The 22,852-nt window shown below is 53.3% G+C and overlaps 3 protein-coding genes and 1 long non-coding RNA gene across 11 annotated transcripts in view; 1 reads left to right on the forward strand and 3 right to left on the reverse strand.

The window, feature by feature from the left end:
* Positions 1–87: 87 nt before the first annotated feature.
* Lrrc24 (leucine rich repeat containing 24) lies at positions 88–5,204 on the reverse strand. 4 transcript variants are annotated; one of them, XM_013520074.1, is made up of 6 exons: positions 5,116–5,204; positions 3,172–3,248; positions 2,414–2,641; positions 2,008–2,286; positions 1,705–1,873; positions 88–1,102 (listed from the first exon to the last, which is right to left on the reverse strand). In XM_013520074.1, the coding sequence occupies exons 3-6, from the start codon at positions 2,564–2,566 to the stop codon at positions 177–179; spliced, it is 1,527 nt and encodes a 508-aa protein (XP_013375528.1). In that variant the 5' UTR covers positions 2,567–2,641; positions 3,172–3,248; positions 5,116–5,204; the 3' UTR covers positions 88–176. The 4 variants fall into 4 exon arrangements, with proteins under 4 accessions (XP_013375528.1, XP_013375527.1, XP_005395985.1 ...); XM_013520073.1 differs by having other exon boundaries at positions 3,167–3,248; XM_005395928.2 differs by lacking the exon at positions 3,172–3,248 and having other exon boundaries at positions 5,116–5,197.
* On the reverse strand, positions 3,397–6,978 carry LOC102015601 (chromosome unknown open reading frame, human C8orf82). Of its 3 annotated transcripts, none has more exons than XR_001236226.1 (4): positions 6,791–6,978; positions 5,919–5,967; positions 5,116–5,765; positions 3,397–3,517 (listed from the first exon to the last, which is right to left on the reverse strand). XR_001236226.1 is itself a non-coding variant. In XM_005395922.2 (3 exons), the coding sequence occupies exons 1-3, from the start codon at positions 6,959–6,961 to the stop codon at positions 5,320–5,322; spliced, it is 666 nt and encodes a 221-aa protein (XP_005395979.1). In that variant the 5' UTR covers positions 6,962–6,978; the 3' UTR covers positions 4,480–5,319. The 3 variants fall into 3 exon arrangements, 1 of the variants encoding a protein (XP_005395979.1); XR_001236225.1 differs by lacking the exon at positions 3,397–3,517 and adding an exon at positions 4,480–4,848; XM_005395922.2 differs by lacking the exon at positions 3,397–3,517 and having other exon boundaries at positions 4,480–5,765.
* On the forward strand, positions 5,277–7,447 carry LOC106149812. The gene is made up of 3 exons (XR_001236227.1): positions 5,277–5,362; positions 6,478–6,708; positions 6,885–7,447. It is a non-coding gene; the product is annotated as an uncharacterized LOC106149812 (long non-coding RNA).
* Positions 7,131–22,852, reverse strand: part of Arhgap39 (Rho GTPase activating protein 39) — a 59,544-nt gene continuing 43,822 nt past the window's right edge. For 2 of the 3 annotated variants that reach the window (XM_005395919.2, XM_005395920.2), the window contains 7 exons: positions 22,225–22,786; positions 13,478–13,570; positions 10,533–10,606; positions 9,442–9,641; positions 8,600–8,691; positions 7,945–8,114; positions 7,131–7,867 (listed from right to left, as the gene is read on the reverse strand). In XM_005395919.2, the coding sequence (XP_005395976.1) occupies positions 7,673–7,867; positions 7,945–8,114; positions 8,600–8,691; positions 9,442–9,641; positions 10,533–10,606; positions 13,478–13,570; positions 22,225–22,786 (1,386 nt within the window). In that variant the 3' untranslated portion in view covers positions 7,131–7,672. The remainder of the gene's footprint in view (positions 7,868–7,944; positions 8,115–8,599; positions 8,692–9,441; positions 9,642–10,532; positions 10,607–13,477; positions 13,571–22,224; positions 22,787–22,852) is intronic. The other variant, XM_005395921.2, reaches the window with a different exon arrangement.

Here is a 22,852-nt window from a genome sequence, read left to right on the forward strand (position 1 = left end):
GCGATTTTCCCCCTGGAAGGGCTTCTGGGGGCCTCTCTGGCTCCCTTGCAGCCCCAGGGCTCCCGTGGGCAACGCCACACACACGGCTCAGCGCAAAAGCGCGGCTTCCACTTTTACTGACGAGGGGTCGCGCCGGCCAATCCCCGGTGCATACGTCATCGGTACGCGCGGCGGGCTCAGCAGTGGATCTCATAGGCAACGCGCGGCGGGAGGCGGAACCCGGGCGCCAGGCCCTCTGTAGTGCTTCGGTCCTCGGGAATGTCCACCGGCCCTTCCACGAACAGCGGCTTGGAACGATCGATGACGAACATCTCGTGGCCGCGCTCGTCGCGGAGCTCCTCGAGTTGCGCGAAGGTGCAGGGTCCGTCCGAGTAGTCGTTGACAAACAGCGTGCCTTCCCCCGGCGGCGCGCGTGCCTTTTTGCGCCGGCGCCGGCGCCGGCAGATCATGGCTGCCAACAGCAGTGCTGTGAGCGCCAGCAACGCTATGGCCGCTGCGATGGCTGTCTGCGTGGCCAGGCCCAGGGCGCGGAAGGCCATGCTGCCCGCCTCGTGCTGCTGCTCGTGGCCTTTGGGGCGCGTGGCCGGGGCAAGGGGGGCCAGCCGGTGTGGCCGGGTGGCGTTGACTAAGAGGCGGAAGGGTACACGGGCGGCGCCGCCCGCATTGGCGGCTTCGCACTCGTATTTGCCGGCGTGTGCCAGCGTGATATTGGTGAGGAAGAGCATGCCACTGCCGGTGTCAGAAGCCCCGTGCCTGCCCAGGCTTGCCGCCCCACCTTCCAGCTGGGCCTGGGCCTGTGGCCGGTTTTCCCGAGGCTGGGGCACCTTCCTCCAGGTGACCAGGGGCTGCGGGTAGCCCGAGGCCTGGCAGGCCACCCTCAGGTCGTCTCCCAGGTTGGCTGTGACCTCCAGCGGCTCCACGTGTACAGAGGGCGGAATGCAGATGAGGCTACTGCCTGACACATCCAGGAGACTTTGCAGCGCCAGGCGCGGGGGCTCTGCACACATGATCTTCTTGTCTCTGGAGCTAAGCAATCGCTGGCCCCCTTCCTTGATCCAAGCACCCAGCCAGTGCAGGGCACAGTCGCACCGCCAAGGATTCTCTGTAGGCAGAACAGAACAGAGCCTATTGAGTTGGGGTTCTGCTGGCACAGGTAGAATCCCCTTCCCCATCTCCCACAGCATCTCACCAGAGTCCAGGATCCTTGTCACCTCTTCTCTGACTCCAAGTTCCCTGGGGTGGTGGCGGGCCCTTCGTTGCCTGTCCCTGAGAAAGCTTCTGCTCCTCTGAAGTTTCTCACTCAAGTAAGTCTCACTGTTTTGGGGAACCTCGGTGTCCACATAGATATCCCAACAGCACTAAAACTTTATCTTTAAATGCCCTCTCCTGGAAATTTCCCCCAATCCTGGTCAGCTGTCTCTTTTCTGGTTTTGCCTGCCTGCCTTCTGATGACCTGAAGGTGTTCAAGAACTCTGTTACTTTTAAATCACTCTTTATCTGCCTAATCTGTCTTCCTTAGGTAGATGCTGGAGCTGTCTCTGCCAGCTTCCCCATTCCTGGCAGTCCTCTACCCTGGCTGCAAGACAGTGGTGTGGCCCTCCAAAATGGTACCCAAGGGTTTGGCATAGAAGCCCTCTCCATATCTGGGCCTGTTCCCCTCCACTGCCACTGTGGCCAGGGCAGAGACTCTTGCCCAAGAGTTACCTGTGAGACGCAGGACTTGCAGGCTGGCCAGGGGTTGCAGGACCTCTTGACTGATGGTTCCCAGCTGGTTTCTGCTAAGGTCCAGCAGGGCCAGAGAGGAGAGCCCGGCTAGGGCTTGGTCCTCCAGCAGCTCAATGCTGTTTTCTTGCAGGTGCAGCTCCTGCAGTCGCTGAAGTAGGGATAGGAGATAATTAGGAAAAAGTGCGCTGTCACGCTAGACTGGGTTGAATTTTCTCCCCCTATTACAGCCAGCAGGGCAACTTGCATAGGAAGAGAACCTACTTCTAGGTCTTTGGTGCTCACCGGCAGGTGCAAGAAGGTGAAATCCAGCAGCCGCACTAGCTGGTTGCCTGCCAGGTAGAGCACACGCAGCTGTGCTAGGCCTGCGAAAGCGCCGCCACGCAAGCCACGCAGCCGGTTGCCCGTGAGGGCCAGCTCAAGCAGGCGGGGCTGTGCCCGGAAGGCGCCAGATTCCAGGGCACGCAGGCTGTTGTTGTGCAGGTAGAGATGTCTCAGGGAGGCGAGTGGAGCCAGAGTGCCTGGCTCCAGGCGCGAGATGCTGTTGTCCTGCAGGAACAGCGTCTGTGGGTTGGGGGAGGGGGATGCTTACACCATGGCGAGGCCTCCTGCTCTCTGGGGTCACTCCTACCCACCCGCCTATGTGTGCACTTGGCTCCTTCAGTCCCGAAGCTTGGGATGCACTGCTCACCTGTGTCCCTGGGGGTATCCCCTGCGGGACAACGCGCAACCGCAGGGCGCCGCACTCCACCGTCGCACTGTAGCAGTGGCAAGCAGCAGGGCAGCCCTCGGGGTGGGATGGGAGGAGCAGCAGCAGCAACAGCGCAGGAGCCCTGGAAGCCATCTCCTGGGAGAGCAGCGTGGGCCCACCAAGCTGCCAAGGCCTCCTCAGAGTCCAGCTGTAGACAGGATGTGCCTCCTGAAACACAGGTGGGCAGGCCAGTGCCAATACTCCAGAGCCACCAAAAGGGCATGAATGGAGGCCTACAACCTGTGTCTAACTTACGAATAGTTTTGTTAGCTCAAGAAGTAGATGAATACAGTTTTCTGTTTTCTACCCTTGACAAGCCACCTTCATAAAGACTTAGGGCATGAGATTGAAATGAACTCCTGGTGTTCTCGGCTTCTTCACAGAATATGGCCATGTGGAGAGACTCACCCAGCTCCAGACCCCTTCCTGGGCGAGTGAGGGGTCATGCTTCTCCAGTGACATCTGCACCCTGGTGAAATTCTTTGGCTGAGGGCAAGTGGCTCCCAGGGCAAGGGCTTGGGGAATGCCAGATGGCACATTCCAGGGCCAAGCATGGGTAGAAGCTGGGAGAGCAGGCTCTGGGTAAACATGTCCCCTGTCCTCCCATGGTGGTGGGAGGACTGGCAGGAACCTAAAGCTCAACCCACAACAGAGGTCCCTTTTGTGCCCCCAGGACAAGGCTCAGGTCCCTACCTGACCTTAGCCCACAGTTAACTCCAGTTCTTTTGTCCTTTGCATTTGTGCTGTCCCCACCTTGAGGTCCATCTGTCATGACCTGAGGGGAGACAATGGTAGATCTGGTCTTGGAGGAGCCATGAGCCATAGGGAAGTCCAGGCCAAGCTTGGCATAGCACTCATGGTACCTTCCTAGGGGGTGGAGGTAGGCAGAGTGCTTGGAAAGCGTTGGGGCTTTTTCTCAGGTCACTTGTACAGAACTGAAGGATGAGACAGATACTGGGAAAATCAGTTCAGAAGCCATGGGCTTGTGCTTCCTTGGCTGCCTTGTAGAAGGGCCTCTTTTTGGTAGGCAGGATCCTGGGAAAGCTGGGATATGAGAGAAGGGCTTAGGCTGCCAAATAGGTTTTTCTTTTTCTGGTACTGGGGAATGGACCAGCTATATTTTCTATTCCAAGTCCTTTTTATTCTTTCTTAATATTGAGTTGGGGTCTCAAGTCACTAAGTTGGCTAGGCTAGGCTTAAACTTGCTGCTTTAGCCTCCCAGAGTGCTGGAATTACAGCTGTGCACCACCATGCCTAGATCTTTTTTTTTTCTTGGGGGAGGGGTGCTGGGGATTGGCCCCATAGCCTCATGCAGGTGAAACAAGCTAAGCACATGCTCTGCCTGCCTTCTGATGACCTGAAGGTGTTCAAGAACTTTGGTACTTTTAAGTCACTCTATATCTGCCTTACATAGATGCTGGAGCTATCTCTGCCAGCTTCCACGGAGCTGTTTTCTACCGTGGCATCTTTTTTTTTTTTTGTCTTTTTGAGAAGGGTCTTGCTGTACAGTTCAGGCTGGCCTTGAGCTCACTTCGTAGCCCAGGCTGGCTTCAAACTTGCAACGATCCTCCTGCCTCAGCCTCCCAAGTGCTGGGATTACAGGTGTGCGCCACCACACCTGGCTACCGTGGCATCCTGAGTGGGCTCTGTGAGCAATGACTTTACTACCGAGGAGTACGTGGCCAGTAGGGGTTTATGTATGCACCTAAGGCCCTAGGGATGGGAAAGTTGGGGTCTGGTTCCAAGCACTGTGAGCCCAGCTTTAAGTTTAGTTAAAGGTAGGGCCAAGGCTGAGAAGCCAGCTCATCTGGAGCCAGGGAAGACAGGACCAAGGGTGTACTGTCTCTGGCCTCTAACCTCACCTGACATTGTTTCCCCTGACTACTCACTAGGTCTCACTGTTCACCTTGAGATATACTGAAAGGTACCAAGTGGCTTTGATGTTTGTTTCAACCTTGCCCCAACTGTTAACTCCCGTAATTATTTAAAGTCATTTAGAAATGAGGTAAGTGCAGCAATAAAGTTTTAATAGAACAGCTTTGGCTCAGACAGCAGCAGTTCCCAGGTGTCTCACAATCCATGTGAGCTTCAGGAAGCTGGGAGCATTATCTGGGGTCCTGGGAGTCACCTTTCTGAGCCTGAAGGGGTGGGCCCTGACTCCAGGACTTGCCCGCCCGCCCATCAGCAGCAAAACCATGGTTTCCTCAGGCTCGGCGCTGCTGCTTACGCGGACCCCCTTCGTGCACACTGGTGTAGAAGAGACGTGGGGCAGGAACAAGGGCCTCAGGAGAGAAGAGCCTGGAAATCCTTTTACCAGTGGAAAGCCCCCTAATCCGGCTGGGCGGGGGCAGGGCGTCAGCATCCCAGGCACCAATCTGGGTAGAAGGGACGGAGTGGGCTATGCGCCCGCCGAGCAGTATCTCGCGTCAGCACTTAGGACCTGGCACCTGGGTCCCGCTCGACCTTCCCGGTCCGCATCCTCCACCAGTGGGTCCTGGGCCCGTCAGAGGGCGTGGCCTCCACGCTCCCTCTATCTCACGGGTCTGCACGCCCTTCGCGCCGTGCCCACAGGTCGGACGTGAGATAGTGCCTGGATTGCGTCCCCAAGACTGGCGACCTTGGTCCCCCGAGGGCCCGCTCACCTGACGCTCCCGCGACGTGCGGCTCCCCGCGGTGCCAGTGACAGCTGGGCCGGAGCAGCAACTGGGAGGGAGGGGAGGGCGCGCACGCGCACCGGGGCCCCGCCTGCTGTCCCGGGCTGACGTCGCCCGCGCAAGCCAATCCAGAGAGCTCTTGGGGAGGACTGGGAAGGAGCGGGAGGCTGTGGGGGGTGCGCCAGCTGCGAGTCAGAACTGCTGGGCCGAAGTGAACAGTGGGGCCAAGTCCAAGGTAAGGGCCAGCCGGCGGCCCCGCCAGCGTACGTGCGAGGGCAGCGTGGGGTCGCCGGGCGGGTACTCGAAGTGGGCGCTGAGCTCGAAGGCCAGGGCAGAGCGTACCAGACCTACGCCGCCCGCGCGCTCCGGGGCTGGGTGGTACAGGCGCCCGTTGGCCGCCAGGGGCAGCAGGCGCTCTGGCTCGAAGGGCACGACCAGGGCCTCGCCCCCGCCGCAGTAGGAGAGGCAAGAAGACCCGTCACCCTTTGTCAGCAAGTGTGTGAAGACCAGCGGCCGATCCTCGCAGCGCAGGAAGTTGCGCTCTCGCCCACAGGGCGAGAGGAAGGGGAAAGAGGCCTCGTAGCGCCCGCTGTGATTGGGTCTCAGGCGGGAGAAGAAGGTGACCAGGAACTGCAGGTCTAGGGGAGTATAAGGTGCAGATGCTCACCACGCTACCCCCAGGGGTCCCGCTCCTCAGGAGGCGCTGCGCCCTGCACCGTGTTAAAGGCCCGTTCTGGCCACAGTGAGACTGACGGGCGCCCTGCGGGGCGAAGGAAGGGGCGCAGCCATACCTTTGAAGCAGGTGATGAAGTTCTTCATTTTGGAATCATCCAGAAAGAGCTGCAGAGTGGGAGGCAGTGGACAATGAGTCCCAGCGGGCAGGCCCAGGCCTTGTCTGCTGTCTTTGCTTCTGTGTGCACACTGAGTAAATCTGGGGTATTCGCCCGGGGTGGTGGCTCACGCTTGTAATCCCACCACTTTGAAGGCTGAGGCAGAACGACTGCATCGAGTTCGAGGCCAGCCTGGGCTACATAGGGAGTTCAAGGCCAGCTTGAACTATATAGCGAGACCCTGTCTGGGGAAAAAAAAAAAAAGAAAACCTAGGGGATTCTATTTACGCTCCAGTTAGAGCTTCCCTGCAGATTCCCGGGGCCGACAGCCCTGTCTCTTCTTTGAAGTTTCTGGTTTTGTTTGGTACCGGGAATCGAACTCAGGACTTTCCGCTAGTCAGGTAGGCGCTTGTGCCGCTGAGCTGTATCTTCTCTCGTTTGTGTTTTTTTTTTTTTTTTTTCGGACTTGATTTTTTTTTTTTTTTTTTTTTTTTTTTTGAGACGAGGTCTCTCTATGTAGCCCAGGCTCATCTGGAACTCGCAGTGATTTTGCTATCTCAGCCTTCCGAGTGCGTCACCACGCCCGGCTTCAAGTTTCTAATCAAGATATACCACTTCCGCTGAGGTTACCTGGTCCGGTTCCTCAGGGATATGCTAGACGCTCTGGGCAGGGCTGCCTGAAGTCTTCCACCGTCGTGAGACTTCAGCCCCAGGCCTCTGGGACGTGGCCCGGTGTGGCAGGTTGGCCTTGGTATGACCAACTGTAGCGGACCCCTGGCCCCATTCCTTCTGCCTCTGCCCCAAGCCCGACTCACCCCGCCACACACACACACCTGGCCCTGATGATCCAAGTAGTAAAAGTACTCGCGGGTCCGTGGTTCCGGGCTCTGGCCCTGCGTGTAGGCGACATCCCTGTCCTTACTATAGGTCCGAGTTCCCTGTGATCGTGCCAAGGCTAAGGACAAGGACAAGCTCCGAAGGGCCCCACAATGCGGCGGCCACATCCTTCCGTGTCGGAAGCGGTAGGCAGGTCATCTGGGGTGTGGTGCTGCGCGAATAAGTGTCCCCCGGGCTCCACTCGTGTGCGCTTTGGGTTCCGGCCCCCAGGGGGCAGCCGCGCCCCACCCTGACCTGCGAGCCCCGAGGAGAAGGAAAGCGAGCAGCAGGCAGCGGCCGAGTATCCACATGAACTTTATTCACACGATGCGCCAGAGTGAGCGCCAGCGCCGAGCCGCCTGGAGAAGCCAGGGCCCACGGGAAGGAGGACCCCGCTTCAGGGGACACGGCGAACTGGGCTTGTTTTTAATAAATAAAAACTCTAAAAATATATATATAAAAACTGGGAGGAAATGAAGTTTGACAACAGTTGGAGGAACTCTGATTCCGGGTGGAAACCGCAACCGACGCGGGGCTGGTCGAGGCCGCAGGGTGGCGACACAAGGTCGTGCCCGAGGCGAATGGCGTCGGATTAGATTATGTCTTTTAGCAAACGTCCTGGCTTCTGTCGTTCTATTTATATATCTATGCGCAGGTTCCAGATTCCTAGGTACCCCAAGAAAAAAATATTCTCGCCCCTGTCCGCCAGCCCCGCGCCCGGGAAGGGGAGGGCATGTGCTCGGCACCGGGAGCAGAAGGCACTCATCGGGGCGAGGTGGCGCGGCCCCGGCCTGGCTGCTCCTGGCTCGCGGCGGGGCCCCATGCTGCCCCGGCCCGCGCTATAGCACACCCTCCATGAAGCTGGTGTCCAGGTGCTGGATTAGCACCCGAAGGAAGGACATCTCCTTGCGCGTGTTCTCGAAGATGACGCGCGGGTCATCTGACTGGCAGCGTAGGCAGTTGGGCGCCATCACCATGGCGAGGTTGCTGACGTCCATCTTGGTGATGGCCACATTGGCGGGCTGCACAAACACCTGTGCAAGGGGTGAGGTGGAGGGTGGGTGGAGCAGTGGGTGGGGCGGGGCAGAGGGCAGGCGGGGGCGGGGCATACCTGGAGGAATCGGATGAGGTAGCACAGCACCATGCGGTTGATGCGAGGCAGCGCGTGCACCACCGCCACGGCGGCTTCGGGGCTCTCGTAGTGCGCGATGCACTGCTCGTAGAACTCGTGCGGGATCAAGGGCTCCTCCAGTTCCCGATACCACAGCTTCAGCAGCGACGCTGCGGATGGGTGAGGCTCAGAGGGGCCTGCTCTGGGGTCACCAGGGCCAAGCAGCCCACTGGGCCACACCCAGGAGTGTAGGGAGGGGTCTCCATAAAAGGGCCCCCTGGCCATGCCCCCTTAATCCTGGAGGCATGAGGGGAGATGATGCTCCAGTGACTGTAGAATAGTTTCTTGCAGTGTAGTGCAGCTGCTAGGAGGCTGATCAGGACCTGCCCCACCCCCCCACTACCACCACCACATGCTGTGCCGCTCTGCACTGGGGCTGGGCTGGGGTGCCCTAGGGCAGAAGGTTGCCTGAAGTGGAGGAGTTAGCCAGGGTGGGCCCCAGAAATAGAGGACAGAGGGTCAAGAGATGGAGCCACAGCAGGCCTGGACAAAGGGATGAGACTGAGTGGCCCCTGGAAGGGTGAGTGTCCATCTCCCTTCTGGGCTGTGCATGTAGGCCAGCACCTATGGAACCTTGAGTGGGTTAAGTGCTCACCAGGAACGTGGGGGTCCTCCAGGCCTGTAGGCACCTTCCACTGATCCACCTGCAGCTTCAGGGCATTCACCTCATCAATGTCCCCAGGAACCCTGAGTAGTACAGGGCAGGTCTCAGTTGAGAGAGCTTGGCCTGCCCAGCTGCCCAGGGGTGAGGCGGTAGAGACCCTCAAGGCTTCTCCACCCACTTACCCCTTTCCCTGGGGTATGTGATTCTGGGCCTCACTGCCTTCTTCTGGGTCCCTGTTCCATGTACACAGATCTGGAGTGTGAGGTCCTCCCAGACCACCAGCCCTTCCTGGGCCTTCTGCAGGGCCACTAAGGCCCAAACTTGCAACCCTCAACTTCCCTTGCCATACTTTGGGGGATCTGGATGCCCCTGGATCTGACATGTGAGTCACAACTAACTAACACCACAGAAAAGTGCCTCCTGCAGGCAAGGGGCTTTCACATCCCTGTTCAGAGACACCATGTGAGTCAGGGTTGCTGAGCTGTCTGGTTGAACGCTGCACCTGGTCAGTTACATGTTTTCTCAGGCTCAGGTCTTAGGCACTGGTTCTGGCTGTCTTCCAAGCACCCTCAGGACCCTGGTGGCCATTTCTGCAGACACCATGCCTGGCTGGCCCTGCTGCTGTTATGGAGGGAGGGCGTACCCAGCAGACCTGCCTCTCAAGCATAGGGACCTATCCTGCCTGTCAAGATCTGCCTCCGTGAGATAGCCCACCTTTCCATCTATTCCAAAGCAGGCTTAGTGGGCCTGACTCAGGGTTCCTGCTTGCCAGATATGCATGGTGGACACATGCCTATGGCCCCCACACCCAGGGCCCGGGATTGGCATGGCACCTGAAGATGCCCTCCGTCTGGTCACCGTTGAGTGCCAGCACCTCCTCGGAGAGCCGTGTTTGTACCCAAGGCAGCTGCCTGTCAGGGTAGCGCTCCTTCTGCATACTCATGATCTCTTGCAGCGAGCTGCCGAACATAGATGGGCTGAACACGGCGTTCTTGGCATGCCGGATCTCCTCCACGTTGGGCTTCTTCAGCCCCTGTGAAGACAGCCACTCTCCTGTCCTGGTTTCGCTCAGCCTCCCTGTTTCCACCCCAATGCCCATCTCATCCTCCAGAGATGCCCAGCTCAGTGCCATCTCCTCCCTAATGCCCAGATGGAGTTGCCAAGGTGGCCTCCTTCCAGGCCACGTACAGCACCTAAAGATTTAAGTGACCCCAAAGGCTATGTGGGGAGATGGGAGTGACTCGTGGATGGGCCTGTCAGGGACACAGGGGCCTCGACTAACTGTGATGGGGCAACATAGCAAAAGGGAGAGGAAGTGAGGAAGATAGGCCAGGTCTTGGAACAGGTACAAGGGGCCCAAGAGAATTCCTGGATGGAGGTGGGCTGCAGGGAAGAGGAAACGGGGTCAAAACCAGGGAATAAGAGGCCAGAGCCAGAAGGGGACTGAAGAAGGCGAGGATGGATGAGCAGCTGACATTGCAGGCATGGGCTCCCAGGGAATGCAGTGGCCGGTGCCCTTTGGGGCCTCGCTGGAGCCTGAGACTGCGAGGGAAGAGGATCCTTTCCCGTGGGAGGTCTCTACTGTGGCTGTGTCTGGCTCCTGCTTCTGGCTATACTAGCTGGGGTGTCAGGTCCGTGTAGCCAGGATCCTACTCCTTAGCTGTGCACACCATGCATGAGGGCAGGCTTGGCATAGCCAGGAGGCTGGCCACCTAACCCAGGTAGGCTGCCTGACCCCTTGGCCTCTCCCACACCCCCTTAGCTGCACTGAACCTGAAGTGGGTGTCCCAGTGCAGGAGAACGTAAGATCTCAGAGGCCTTCCTGGCCAGCCAACTAGTTGGGCTCTAGGCCCCTCATGCTCTGCCAGCCAGCTCTCCCAGCCTTGGTGCCACCCTGCCCTGGTGCTCCCAGAAGTGCCTGTACCTTTTTGGCCCCTGTCAGGGCTGCCTTCTGCAGCTTGTGGTAACAGTACTTGGCGTAGGTGCTTATCGCCACCCCTGGAAAAGAATGGGTATTGGTCAGTCTGATGCAGACAAGTGGGTGCAGGGACTAAAGTTATGGGGGGGCAAGGAAGGGCAGCTCCTGCAAGGAGGGGTGCTAAGGTATGACTGGCTAGACTCACACCCATTCCTGACCAGGGGAGTGGTCCTCATTCTCCCAGGCAATGTCCTTTAGACCAGAGACCCACGTGAAGAAAAAAGGGGTACTTCCATACCTCCATGGGCCAGGCTAGGGGAGGAAGCCCTCTGCCAGCCCACCTACCCCTCCACCAGGAGGGGACAAAGGTATATTTGCCTCTAAAGAATCACTGGCAAGACAAGGCATGATCTGGGTCCCAAGGCCTCCAAACCTCACTCCATACTCCCCCAGCTGGCCCTCAGGAGCTCTACCTGGGGATGGCGATGGAGGTCAGGGAGACAGGTCCAAGGCATGGCCCATAGTCAAAGGGAACAGTGCAGGGAAGATGCCAGCATCCCAAGACAGCACCCTCTCCCCTGGAGGAGGGTAAGGCAGAAGCAGGACCACCTTGGGGCTCCTTTCTTAAGGGTGGGGCATTATGGCCCTTTTGTGGCTCAGCTCATGAAGCTGACGTTCCAGAAGTGGTCCTGGAGAGCAGGACAGGTGTTGGAAAGGGCATGGTACGGGGAATCTGGACCTGTGCAGTGTCCTCCTGGCCCAGGTAGGAAAGAGGAGGGAGGTAGACAAGAAGACACACCAAGAGAAGCTGTCAGGGACAGACAGGTGACTTGGACTGAGTGCTTCTGGGTATACCCTCCCCCCAAGGCACTGCCTGCTAACCCAAATGCCTGCCAACTGCCAGGGTAAGGCTCTCAGATGGAAATCCTTTTGCCTTCTTTGAAAGGAAACGGTTTCTTAAGGATATCTGAGGACACAAGGGAGCTTGGACTACAAAAACAAATGTCTTAGTCCATGAAAACACTTTCTAGTTATAGAATGGTTGTCACTGTATCCGTGAAGGGGATTCTTTAACCAACAAAACAAGACAAAACACAAACTTCTCAGATGTTTAAATCCTGGACACAGCCCCAGGTCCCTAGAGACCAACAGACCCTGGCAGAGGGTCTTGGTTCCAAACTCAGCCGGCTCCAGACAGTGCCAGAACTTTCCACCATAGGCCACTCTGCCCTGATGGGCAGCTCTGAGGCCCGGAGGAACCTGGGCCACAGCCTGCCATTCACAGCACAGAGCAGCCAAGCTTTGTGCTGCTTCTCCCTGGCTCAGGTCAGTGGCTGGAACCCACTGTCCCTCCAGGAAGGGCCTGGGCTGCCTCCTGTCCCTGGGGGAAGACAGGCCCTCACTGGCGTGCAAGGTCACCCCTGGGGGCCAATGCTCAGGCCTTCTGCCTTTACCTGCTGGCAGTAAGCCAGCATCCTGGGGCTACAGCTTCTTGGCTAGTGGTCAGGGCACAAGGAACCTCTGTGCCTGTTTCTTCCTCTGTGGGATGAGGTCAGGGCCACCTGTCTCATGGGTAAACTGGGAGCCTGATACCAGTGAGTGTTCAGCAGACAAGCTGCTGGCATCACAGCTTGGAGTAAGCCCTGAGCCACTGCCAAATGTGCCCCAGGGGCTAGGAAGCTGGGTGATTTCTGCTCTCTGTTGAGCACCTTGAGTGAAAAAGGCAGTGCCCAGGGCCAGCTCAGGAAAGTTGCTTCTGTGAGATGCTCTGCTTGGACCTCAGCCAGCACCTCCATCTTCCTGGGTAGCAGGTTAAATCTGGTTTCATGGTGGAGACTGCTACCCACAGAGGGGCTGACAGAAGCAGCTCTCCACAGTCCTTGCTGCTGTGCTAGATCCTAACTACGAGGCTCTGTGGTGCTCACCTTGCTGTCCAGGTGGACTGCTCCTCGCTCCCCACTGGACTGTGGACTGCAAGGTCCTGCTAGCTCTACCCAGGCCCATATCCCTGCTACAGCAACAAGATTAACGGACAGCTGGTGTCTGTCCAGCTCCCAGGCACCAGTGGTTGGCTCAGGCAGGAGCTCAGAGCTCCTTCCACTGTTGTCCCAGAGTGATCTGAGGATGCCCATGGCCTGGAACCTCACCCTGGACTGCAGCTGCCTTGACACAAACCTACTGAGGGCATCCTTAGAGGCTGCTAGATGAGACCAAGTGCACAACCCTGCAGATGCCCACCTGGCCTCCTGTTGGCCCAAGCGTTTGTTATAAGCAGGCCTCATCTATAGAAAGCTCCTTGTCCTTGTGCTAGGTCCCCAAGGGCAGTAATTAGTCAGAGAGGGCTTTCCAGAGGGGAGCACAGCAAGAGCAGGAAGGAGGCGTTCTAGACAGGCCAGTGTGAGTCCTACGTGGTGGAGGAGGACCACAGCAGCTGCAGGGGTGGGGGTGAGAGCCTTGGGAGCTGACCTGGTGCTCAGTGCTTCCCACTGAGCAGGCTGGTACTGAGCCAGGGCCCAGGGAAAGAGCAGGAAAGATGCTGGTGGAGGGTGGAAAGATCCCAGACTCCAAGCAGCCTTGCTGGGGGCCCACTGCAAAGGGAGATTCCCTGGTGACTTTTGAATAACAGGCATGGCTCCCTGGCTGCAGGACGGGGCTATGGAGACCCTTGCTATAGGATGCCCTGACACTCACCTGTGGGTGCCTCTGGGTCTTGGGCAGCTGCTCTGTGCCTCCTGCCCACAAAGAACTCAAGAAACATGTTGGGAACTGCTTTGGGTATCCCCCAAGAAAGGTAGAGTGTCCTGTCAGCCACCAGGGCCTCCAGGCTCAGGAGGTCCCAGGCCTGAGGTTAGTGCCCCTTCCCGGCCCAGAAGTGGTTAGAGAAGAGGCCAGGCGGCCGTGGCGGGAGAGCAGAATGGTGCAGAGGCAGCGCCTGGCTGCAGAGACCCTACCATCCAGCTCTTCAACATAAGGCTTGGGTTTCTTTCTCAATTTGGATTTCTTCTTAGTGTTTCTTTCCAGGAGCTCTTTTATGTGCTGTGTCACTGGAGAGCAAATAGAACCATGAGGACCACAGAATACATGCCAGGAGCCAACGCCCATGTGGTTTCCACACTTGGTGGGAAGGAAGCCCCTGCCCTGCAGAGGCTGTGCCCATCCAGCAGGGACCGAGCATGTCTGGGGTGAGCGTGTGCGGGAACGTGCACACACAAGGCTGCATGAGGTGTCAGGGCTCTTCCAGCACGCTGTGACCAGAAGGCCAGTCCCTTCACTTGGGCACACCTGGGTGTGACTCCTGCGCTGCACATGGCTTCTTGCAGTTCCCAGTGACCTTGGTCATCTGGGAGAGGTCACACCTGCCAGGTTTCTGGACTGTGATTTTACTCTCCCGTTTCCACGATGTGCCCTCTGGGAGTCATATGCAAGGAGTGGGTCAGGGTTATGGATATTTGTTATGCTGTGGGTTATAACCCAGTGTGACATTGCCCCAGCCCCATCATCTCCCCCTCCTCCCTCCCTGCTTCCTTACTTCTGTCCCTATATCTTTTTTTAATTTTTTTTTGTCCTTTTTGAGACAAGGTCTCACTATGCAGTTCAGGCTGGCCTTGAGCTCACTTTGTAGCCCAAGCTGGTCTCGAACTCGCAATGATCCTCCTGCCTCAGCCTCCTCCTGAGTGCTGGGATTACAGGTGTGCACCACTACACCCAGCCCTGTATGTTTGTTGTTGCTGAGACAGCATCAACATGTATGTAGTTCAGGCTACCCTTAAACTCATGGTAATCCTCCTGTCTCAGCCTCCTGACTGCTGGGACTACAGGCGTGCACCACCATGCCTGGCTCTCTTCCACCTAAGGGCAGACACTTTCTTGAGAACTGTGGATCCTTACAGTGAAAAATGATATTTAAAATCTAAGATTTAGGTGTTAGGCGTGCTTGTTGCTACTGGAATGTCCCTGCTTCTAGGTCTTTTCCCCTGACAAAGCAAGGAAAAATATGTCTATTAACACCTGCATATACACACATCTATAAATATTTCTATGTGTACCCATTGTATCTATAGTAAACTAAATATGAATTTATCCTGATGCCTCCAATCTTAATCCATTACCACAGTGATCATTCTAGCTCTCGTTCTTTGCTTGTCTGGCTTGTCTGTCTCTGTATGTCTGTCTGTCTGTCTGTCTCTCTTGCTTTCCCAGCCCCATTGTTGGGAATTGAACCTGAGGCCTCTTGTGCTCTATCACTGAACTACACTCTTAGCCCCTTCGTTCTCTTAACAGTGTCCTTGGAGATTTACATTTTTTTTTTTTTTCCAGATAGGGTCTTGCTACATCATACAGGCTGGCCTTGAACTCACTATGCAGCCCAGGCTGGCCTCGAACTCAGAGCAATCTTCCTGATCAGCCTCCTGAGTGCTGTGATTATAGGCATGTGCCACCACACCCAGCTATCTATTTATTTTTGAGACAGGGTCTCTTATGTAGTTCAGGCTGGCCTCAAACTCAAAGGGATCCTCCTGTCTAGCTCCTATGAATTTTACAATCAGCCTGTCACTTTCCAAATATTGAAAAAAAAAAAAAAAAGCATTAAGATTTTAATTGCTAGGCATGATGGTACATGCTTGTAATCTCAGCACTTAGGAGGCTAAGGCAGGAGGATTGCCACAAACTGGAGGACAGCCTGGTGCCTAAACTACATGGCTATCTTAAAATTTTTTTTTTTATTTGTTTTTTTTTTTTTTTTTGGTTTTTTCTCCGGGCCCGGGAACCGAACTCACGACCTCGCGCTTGCCAGGCAGGCGCTTTGCCGCTGAGCTAAGTCCCCAGCCCCCAAATTTTTTTTTTAAAAGTTAAAAAAAAGATTATGATTGAATTTATAGATCAATGTAGGCAGAAATAACTTTTTATTGAGATAGGGTCTTGCTATGTAGCTCATGCTGGCCTTAAACTCACTGTGTAGCCCAGGCTGGCCTCAGACTCGTGGTGATCTTCCTGCCTGAAACTCCCAAGTGCTGGGATTCAGGTTTGTGTCAATATGGCTGGCAAAATGGCATCTTAACCATACTAAATCTCTTACCCATAAACATGGTATGCCTCTCCATTTATTTAGGCCTTCTTTGCATTCACCAATGTTTTGCAGCTTTCAGTACACAGGTCTTACACATCTTTTGTCAGATTTTTCTCGAGAGAGAATATGAATGTATATTTGTGGTACTGAGGATCCAACCCAGGGGCATTCTACCACTGAGCTATATAGCAGCATTTATTTTATTTTATTTTATTTTTTTGAGACAAGATCGTGTAAATTGACCAGTCTGGCCTTGAACTTGTAATATCCCTGCCTCAGCCATCCAGGGAGATGGGATTCCAAGTGTGCATCACCAAGCCTGTCAGTTTTCAGTCTTCTGCCACGAGGTATGATGTCAGCATATATATATATAAATATTTTACTTGTAAAATAAAGTTAGGCATTGAATAATTTTTAAAGTACAATTCAATGCTATTAACCATTCTGTAATATTGTGCAAATGTCATCACTATCTACAAAACCCTGGGCCAGGGATATAGCTCAGTGGCATAAGTGCCTGCCTGGCAAGCCTGAGGTCATGAGTTCAATTCCCGGTACCAAAAAAACAACAAAAACAAAACCAAAAAACAACCAATCTACAAAACCCTGCAACTTCCCAAACTAAAATTCTGTACCCACTGAGCAAAACCTTCCTATTCTTACCTTCCCTGAGCCTACTTTCTGGCTGTGAATTTCCCTATTCTAGATAGTTCACATTAAGTAGAATCATGCAATTTTTGTCCTTTTCTGTGTAGCTTCTGATAACATAATGTTTTTATAGTTCACCCTTATTGTAGCCTGTGTCAGAACCATTCTATTTATGGTGATAACAGCCTATTGTATGGACCCATCATGCTTTGTTTATCCACTCATCTTGTGATGGACACTTGGGTTTTTTTCACCTTTTGAATATTTCAAATTAGTTGGACATGGTGGCACACGCCTATAATCCTAGCACTCAGGAGGCTGAGACAGGAGGATTGCTGAGTTGAAGGCCAGCCTGAACTACACAGTGAGACCCTTCCTAAAAAAAAAAAAAAAAAATTTACAAATAATGCTTCTATGAAGATAGTATAAAAGTATCTGTTTGGAACCGGCTTTGAAGTATTTTTGGGTATTACAGTTTTTATTGTTTGTTTTTTGCAGGACTAGGGATTGAACCCAAGGCCTCATACATGTTAATCAAGTGCTCCACCACTAAGCTATAGCCTCAGCCTTTTTAAAAACAAAATTTTATCTTAAAAAAATAAAATTTTATCTTGAGACAGGATCTCAATAAATTGCCCAGGCTAGTGATCTTCCTGCCTTAGTCTCCAAGAGTGCTGGGATTTCAGGGATGTGCCATTGCACTTGGCTTTTTTAGGTTAAAAAAAGGAATAAAAAAGAAAACTAGAATGTTGAATTTGGTCAATTACACTTATTCTCTCTGTATATTTATTTATTTATTTATTTATTTATTTATTTATTTCTCTCTGTATATTTATGAGATGATTGCGTGTTTGTTTTTACTCTGTTATATAGTGATTTCCAGTGATGGCTTCTGTGTGTGTGCCTGTATGCAAGTGTGTGTATGTGTGTGTATGTGTTACTGGGGATGGAACCCAGGGTCTTTGTGTTGATTTATATCTCTAGCACTTTTTTGCTTTTTACTTTGAGACAGGGTTTCACTGAGTCACTAAATTGACTGGGCTGGGCTAGAATTTGTAATCCTCCTGCCTCAGCTTCCCAGAGTGCTGCGATTAGAGGTGTGCGCCACCACACCCAGTTCTCATTTTTTGGAAAAACACTGAACCAATTTTTTATTCCTTAGATAAAATCCATTTGGTCAAGATGCACTAACTTTGTATTCAGCTGCTAAAATATTTTAGCATCTACATTCACAAGGGGCAGGCACATTGTTTTTCTTATAGTCCTTTTCTAATTTTTTTAAAAGAATGACTAAGGAACTAGTCGCTCTTTTTTTTTCCTTTTGGTACTGGAAATCGAACTCATGATCTCAGGCTTGCCACGCAAGCGCTTATGCTTGTGGCCACTATGGCATTTTCTTTGTTTTTAGACAGGGTCTTGCTATGTAGTTCAGGCTGGCCTTCAATTCACTATGCAGCCCAGGCTGGCCTCAAACTCATGCAACTGTGTCAGCCTCCCAAATGCTGGGATTACAGGAGTGTGCCACCATGCCTGGCCAATCTCTCATTCTTGATTTTGGTAACTTACTTCTTTTTTGGACCACATCAGTCTGGCTAGCAGTTTATAAATTTTATCAAGTCTTCTAAAATAATCAGCTTTTTGTTTCTTTTTCCTTACTATTTTCCTGTATACCCGTTCATTGAGTTTTAATCTTGTTTCCTTTTTTTCCCTGCTTATTTTCGGTAAAATTTATTTATTTATTTATTTATTTAAAAGTTTCTTAATGCAGTAACTGAAGATTTGAGATCTTTTCTAGCACAGATATTTAGGTGCTATACATTTTCTTCTAAAAATTGCTTTGGCTTCAATCCTAGAAAAGTTTAGTATGTTTTTATTGTCTTTTATTTCAAAACGCTAATTTTTAAAATTTTTATTTGACCCATGTGTTCTCAGAGATTTCCCAGATTTCTGGGGTTACTGATGCCTTTTTTAGTCCATTGTGGTTACAGGACATGCTGTGAAACATTCACTGAGACTTGTTTAATGACTTAGTATATCCTATCTTGATAATGTAGCTGGGATTTTAGTCCAGATGGTCTGACCCAGAATCTCTTCTCTCCCGACTCCACTGTAGCAGCTTTGTTTTTGAAGTATTAGGGACTAAATATGGGGCCCTCTGCTTTTGAGTTATATCCTAAGGCTTTACTGATTGATTGATGGATTGATTGATTGACTATAGTATGGGAGATTGGACCCGGAGCCTTTGCAATGTGCTACACCCCCAGCCTTTTTTTTTAGTTTTTATTTTTTACATGTTGAGACAGAGTCTCACTAAGTAGCCCAGGCTGGACTTGAACTTGAGATCCTCCTGCCTCAGCCTTCCAGGGTGTTGGGATTACAGGTGTGTGTTACCAGGCCTGATTTCATTTTTTGAGATGGTGTTTTGATAAGTTGACCAGATTGGCCTCAAATCTGTGATCTTCCTGCTTCAGTCTCCTGAGGAGCTGAGATCAGATATATGCCATGCTGCTCAGCTTGCTCTGTTTCTGACTTTGGACCAATCCTTCCGTTTTCAGCTTTAGGGGCCCTCCTTTGCCCATTGCTAGAGGAGGCTGGCTCTGTTCACTCCTGAGCTTTTAAGGGTTTGCTGCCTGCTTCAGCTTCCCAGCTTTCTTATTGTCTGCTTAGTATCTACCTTTCTTCTTCTGCCAAGTCAAGTTCCTGCCACTTACCCATGTGTTCTCCAGTTTCCCAAACAGTTGCTGTTCCTTTTCTATTTGCTTCATCTTTTTTTTGGGGGGGGGGGATACCAGGAATAGAACTCAGGACCTTGCGCTTGCCAGGCAGGCACTTGTGCCACTGAACTATATCCCCACTCCATCTATTTGCTTCAGCTTTGTGGCTATTTCTTTTCTTTTTGAGGCACTGGGGATTAAACCCAGAGCCTTCACACTGAGCCACATCCACAGGCCTTTTTTATTTTGAGGCAAAATGTCCCTAAAGTCACTAAGTTGCCCAGTTGGGTTGGAACTTGCAATCTTCCTGCCTCAACCTCCTGGAATGCTGGGATTACAGGTGTGTGCTACTATGTGTGGCTCCTTTTTAATCGTTTTTAAGTGTACAGTTCAGCAGCATTAAATATATTCACATTACTGTGCAACCATCACCACCATCCACCTCCAGAAGTTTTTCATCTTCCCAAGCTGAAGCTCTGTTCCCATTAAGCACTAACTCCCTCACCCCGGCTCCCCAGCCCCTGGCACCCACCATTCCACTTTTGTCTCCATAGCTTAGGGTGCCATGGAAGTGGAATCATAGTCTTTATCCTTCTGGAATTGGTTTCTTCCACTTTGTATGATGTTTGCAAGGTCCATCCATGTTTGCAGCACATATAGCATAATTTCCTTTCTTGTAAAGGCTTCATAAAAATCCACCGCTTCATAATAATCCTCTTCTGTATATGCCACATCTTGTTTATCCATTCATATGTTAATGGACACTGGGTTGTTCCTGCCTTCCAGCTACAGTGAATATGCTGTCTTGAGCATGGTTGAACAAGTATCTGATGGGATCCTTGTTTCAATTCTCTTGGGCATAGACCCAGAAGTGGAACTGGCCATCACATGGTAATTCTATTTTTAATTATTTGAGGGACCGCTATACTGTTTTCCTTGTGATTTTTATTGTTTTGGCTTTTTGTCTTTTAGAAAACTTCATTTTTTTCTTAGAGGTCAAGGTAGAGTCAAAGCAAATGCAATGCTCAACCTGTCCTTTTTGACTGGAAACTGGGAAGTCTTCCTGAGAGTGTAACAGCTTGGGTATCAGCGAAGCCCATCAGGGCTACACCTTCCACAGGACTCATGACGAAGGGCTCTTTCCTGCAACCTTTTGTGGCCAGTACCAAATTTCCCTCAAAGTCTGGGACAACCTGTTTGAGGGGCACCCTGGGGGACAACTAGGAAATAAGTGGTGGTACCTGGCACAAAGGTGCCAGCATATAAGACCCAGGCTAAGCTGGGGTCACCGCATGGTTTCTCTCTTCTGGGGTAGTGACCACACAGTGGAGGTCATGCACACATGCTGGTGGGCCAATCAGGCAAAAGCTCCTGAGGCTGCAGCAAGCAATTTACAGTGATATACAAAGCACAGGAGCCACGCTTAGCTCTGTCCTTCACCACACGTTCTAAAGAGGTGCCGTCTCTCTCAGCTGTGGTTTCCTATGTGAACGGCTGTGTGGCCAGCCAGTTGTCCTCTAGAGAACAGACTACGTCTTTCTGGGCTGGCAAGGCCTATCTTCCTGACCAGTACCATGTTCTGGACAGGGCTGCTTGCATATGAAAGGCAGCACTGCCCAGGGACAAGGAGCTGCTGGAGGGAGCCTGAGGCCTGCTGAAGAAAGGATGGCCACCTCATGTATGTACATCTTTCCTCTTGGCCCACGGCCAAGCAGAGCCTCAGACAGGCAAAACTAGGATTAGATCCTGCGGCTACAGATGGGGTTCTGACTGGATGCAGGGTGCTTTCTGGTGGGACCACACAGACCCCCAGCTCCTACTGCAGCCCATGACATTCTGAGACCTCACAGGCCTCACATGGGGACCTTAAAGTTGTGGTTCCCAGGCTGAGCCCACTTCTTCCCCATGAGCGAGCCAGAACCCTATGGGGGTTAAGATGCTCGGGGATACACACAGACTTCAGCGGCCCTGCACCGGGGCTGGGGCAGAACTCCCCCAGGAACTCCACTGGTGGAACAACCCAGCCGCACACTTGCTGGTTAGTGACCCAGGCGCTGTCTCCGAACTCTTTACTGCTCACACTTTTACTCAGCATATTCTCAGGTACCTACTGTGGCCTTGTGCTCTGTGAGCAGCGAAGACGTATTTCTACAGCCTCCAGTTCAAGATGCATTCAAGGACTCTTTGGAAGACGTCAAGGAGGTACCTATGAAACCAACAGGTGTGCGGCACCTAGGACTCCACCTGCTCCTGAAGACCAGGCACTGGGCCCTTGCTCTATCCTCGGCGCAGGCTTTGCATTTGCTGGATCTGTGCTGAAAATTACACTGCATAGGTTCTGAAATTCCTCAAGTGGCTGAGGTACTGGACAGCGCCTGTCCCCAGCACCCTGTCCCTAGGAACCTGCCAGTGCCCTGCAACCTCTGCCCTATCTCTGTGTACACTGGCCCCACACTTGGGTCATGGAAAGACCTTGATGGCCCTGGCCAGCTTGTTTCTGTAGAGGCAAAGCTGCAACAGCCAGGGCTGGACTCACATGTCCTGTGGTGTGTATGCGTTGATAGATGTGCATGTGCTACACAAGTGTGGCTCTGCCCTGTTGATGCTCGTGGCTAGGGGGCAGAGGATGTGACCCTGCTGTGTGGCCACTCTGCCCAGCTCAGGATGCAGGCTGGCCATCTGGGTGCTGCCCACCTGAGAGGCTAGGGTCACACAGACCACTATATCCCTTCTAGGGCCTTATGTATGGCCCCGGGGCGGCCGTCAGCAAGCGGTGACCTCTGCTGGCCCTACCTTCCAACCCAAGGCAGCTTGCTCTGGCCCAGAGTCTGGCTGGTCTCCTTAAACTCACACATGAGAAGCCCATGGGTTGGGGCTTGGCCCCACACTGTGGTAACCATGCTTCTTGCTGCTCAAGCCTTTGGGTAGGACCCCACTGAGAACTGAGGGCCTGAGCTTTATGGGGAACTTGCCTGCAGGCTGTGGGATGACAGTAGTGTGGCAAGTGCAGAGGGTTTGACCACGGTTGCCCTTGCCAAGAAGGACAACTGACCACAGTGGGCCTGGAGCAAAGAGCATACCACCAGCAGAGACACAAAGCCATGTGCCCTGGTCTCAGCCAGAAAAGACACGGCTTTGGGGCCCAGGTGGGGCTCCCTGAAGCAGGGATCTAGGAGATGTGTGTTTTTGCTTGGAGGGGCATTTCCGTGCAGGGCTGGACCAAGGGGGCTACTGGTGAATAGGCCTGGCCCCCACCTCAGAGCCTTACCTTTGGTGTCATTGACGGGGTCCATGTGCCGGTAGATGTAGCCCTCCAGGTAGGAATGGAACTTGGGTGTGGGTGGGAAGAAAGCCAGACAAATGGCCATGAGCTCCCAGCCTCGGGCCAGGCTCTCGAGGCGGAAGTTCTCGGTGGTCTGGCGGCACAGCTGGATATAGAGCTCGTCCCGCAGGCCCTGCATGCTCCAGCCCTTGGTGGCAATCTCCAGAGCCACGTGCAGCGGGTCAGCCTTGGCCCGCCGGTCACCCATGTACATCTGAATTAGCTTGAAGATCTCACAGGCCTCCTTCTTTACGTGCCGGTCGCTGGTCACAATCATGGGCTTCTTGATGGACTCGCTGCTCCAGGCCAGCATGTTGGCAATGGACACCTTCCGTCGGAAGAGGCCCTGGGTGTGCTTGTTGAAATGCTTGGAGGCCCAGTTTTCAATGTCTGTTTCTGAGGATGGCTTGCGTAGTGTGAAGGTAGGGAAGACACAGCTAGAGCTGGGCATTGCATTGCGATTCTGCCGGCTGCTCTCAAACTGGGCACAGGCACCGAGGTCCTCAGACTAGGAAGGACAAACCGGACTGTGCCATCAGGATGCACGTACCCAACCTTATTCCCCACATGGTGG

This window comes from Chinchilla lanigera, unplaced genomic scaffold (assembly GCF_000276665.1).
Source record: "Chinchilla lanigera isolate Chin_1 unplaced genomic scaffold, ChiLan1.0 scaffold00053, whole genome shotgun sequence".
Lineage (NCBI taxonomy): Eukaryota > Metazoa > Chordata > Mammalia > Rodentia > Chinchillidae > Chinchilla > Chinchilla lanigera.

Coding starts and splice junctions, on each gene's coding strand:
- Lrrc24 (XM_013520074.1), bottom strand. CDS start 2,566: ATGGCTTCCAGGGCTCCTGCGCTGTTGCTGCTGCTGCTCCTCCCATCC. Junction 2,287..2,413: donor GGATACCCCCAGGGACACAG/GTGAGCAGTGCA, acceptor CCCAACCCACAG/ACGCTGTTCCTGCAGGACAA. Junction 1,874..2,007: donor TCACCTTCTTGCACCTGCCG/GTGAGCACCAAA, acceptor TCCCTACTTCAG/CGACTGCAGGAGCTGCACCT.
- LOC102015601 (XM_005395922.2), bottom strand. CDS start 6,961: ATGTGGCCGCCGCATTGTGGGGCCCTTCGGAGCTTGTCCTTGTCCTTA. Junction 5,968..6,790: donor ACTTGGATCATCAGGGCCAG/GTGTGTGTGTGT, acceptor CCCACTCTGCAG/CTCTTTCTGGATGATTCCAA. Junction 5,766..5,918: donor CTTCATCACCTGCTTCAAAG/GTATGGCTGCGC, acceptor ATACTCCCCTAG/ACCTGCAGTTCCTGGTCACC.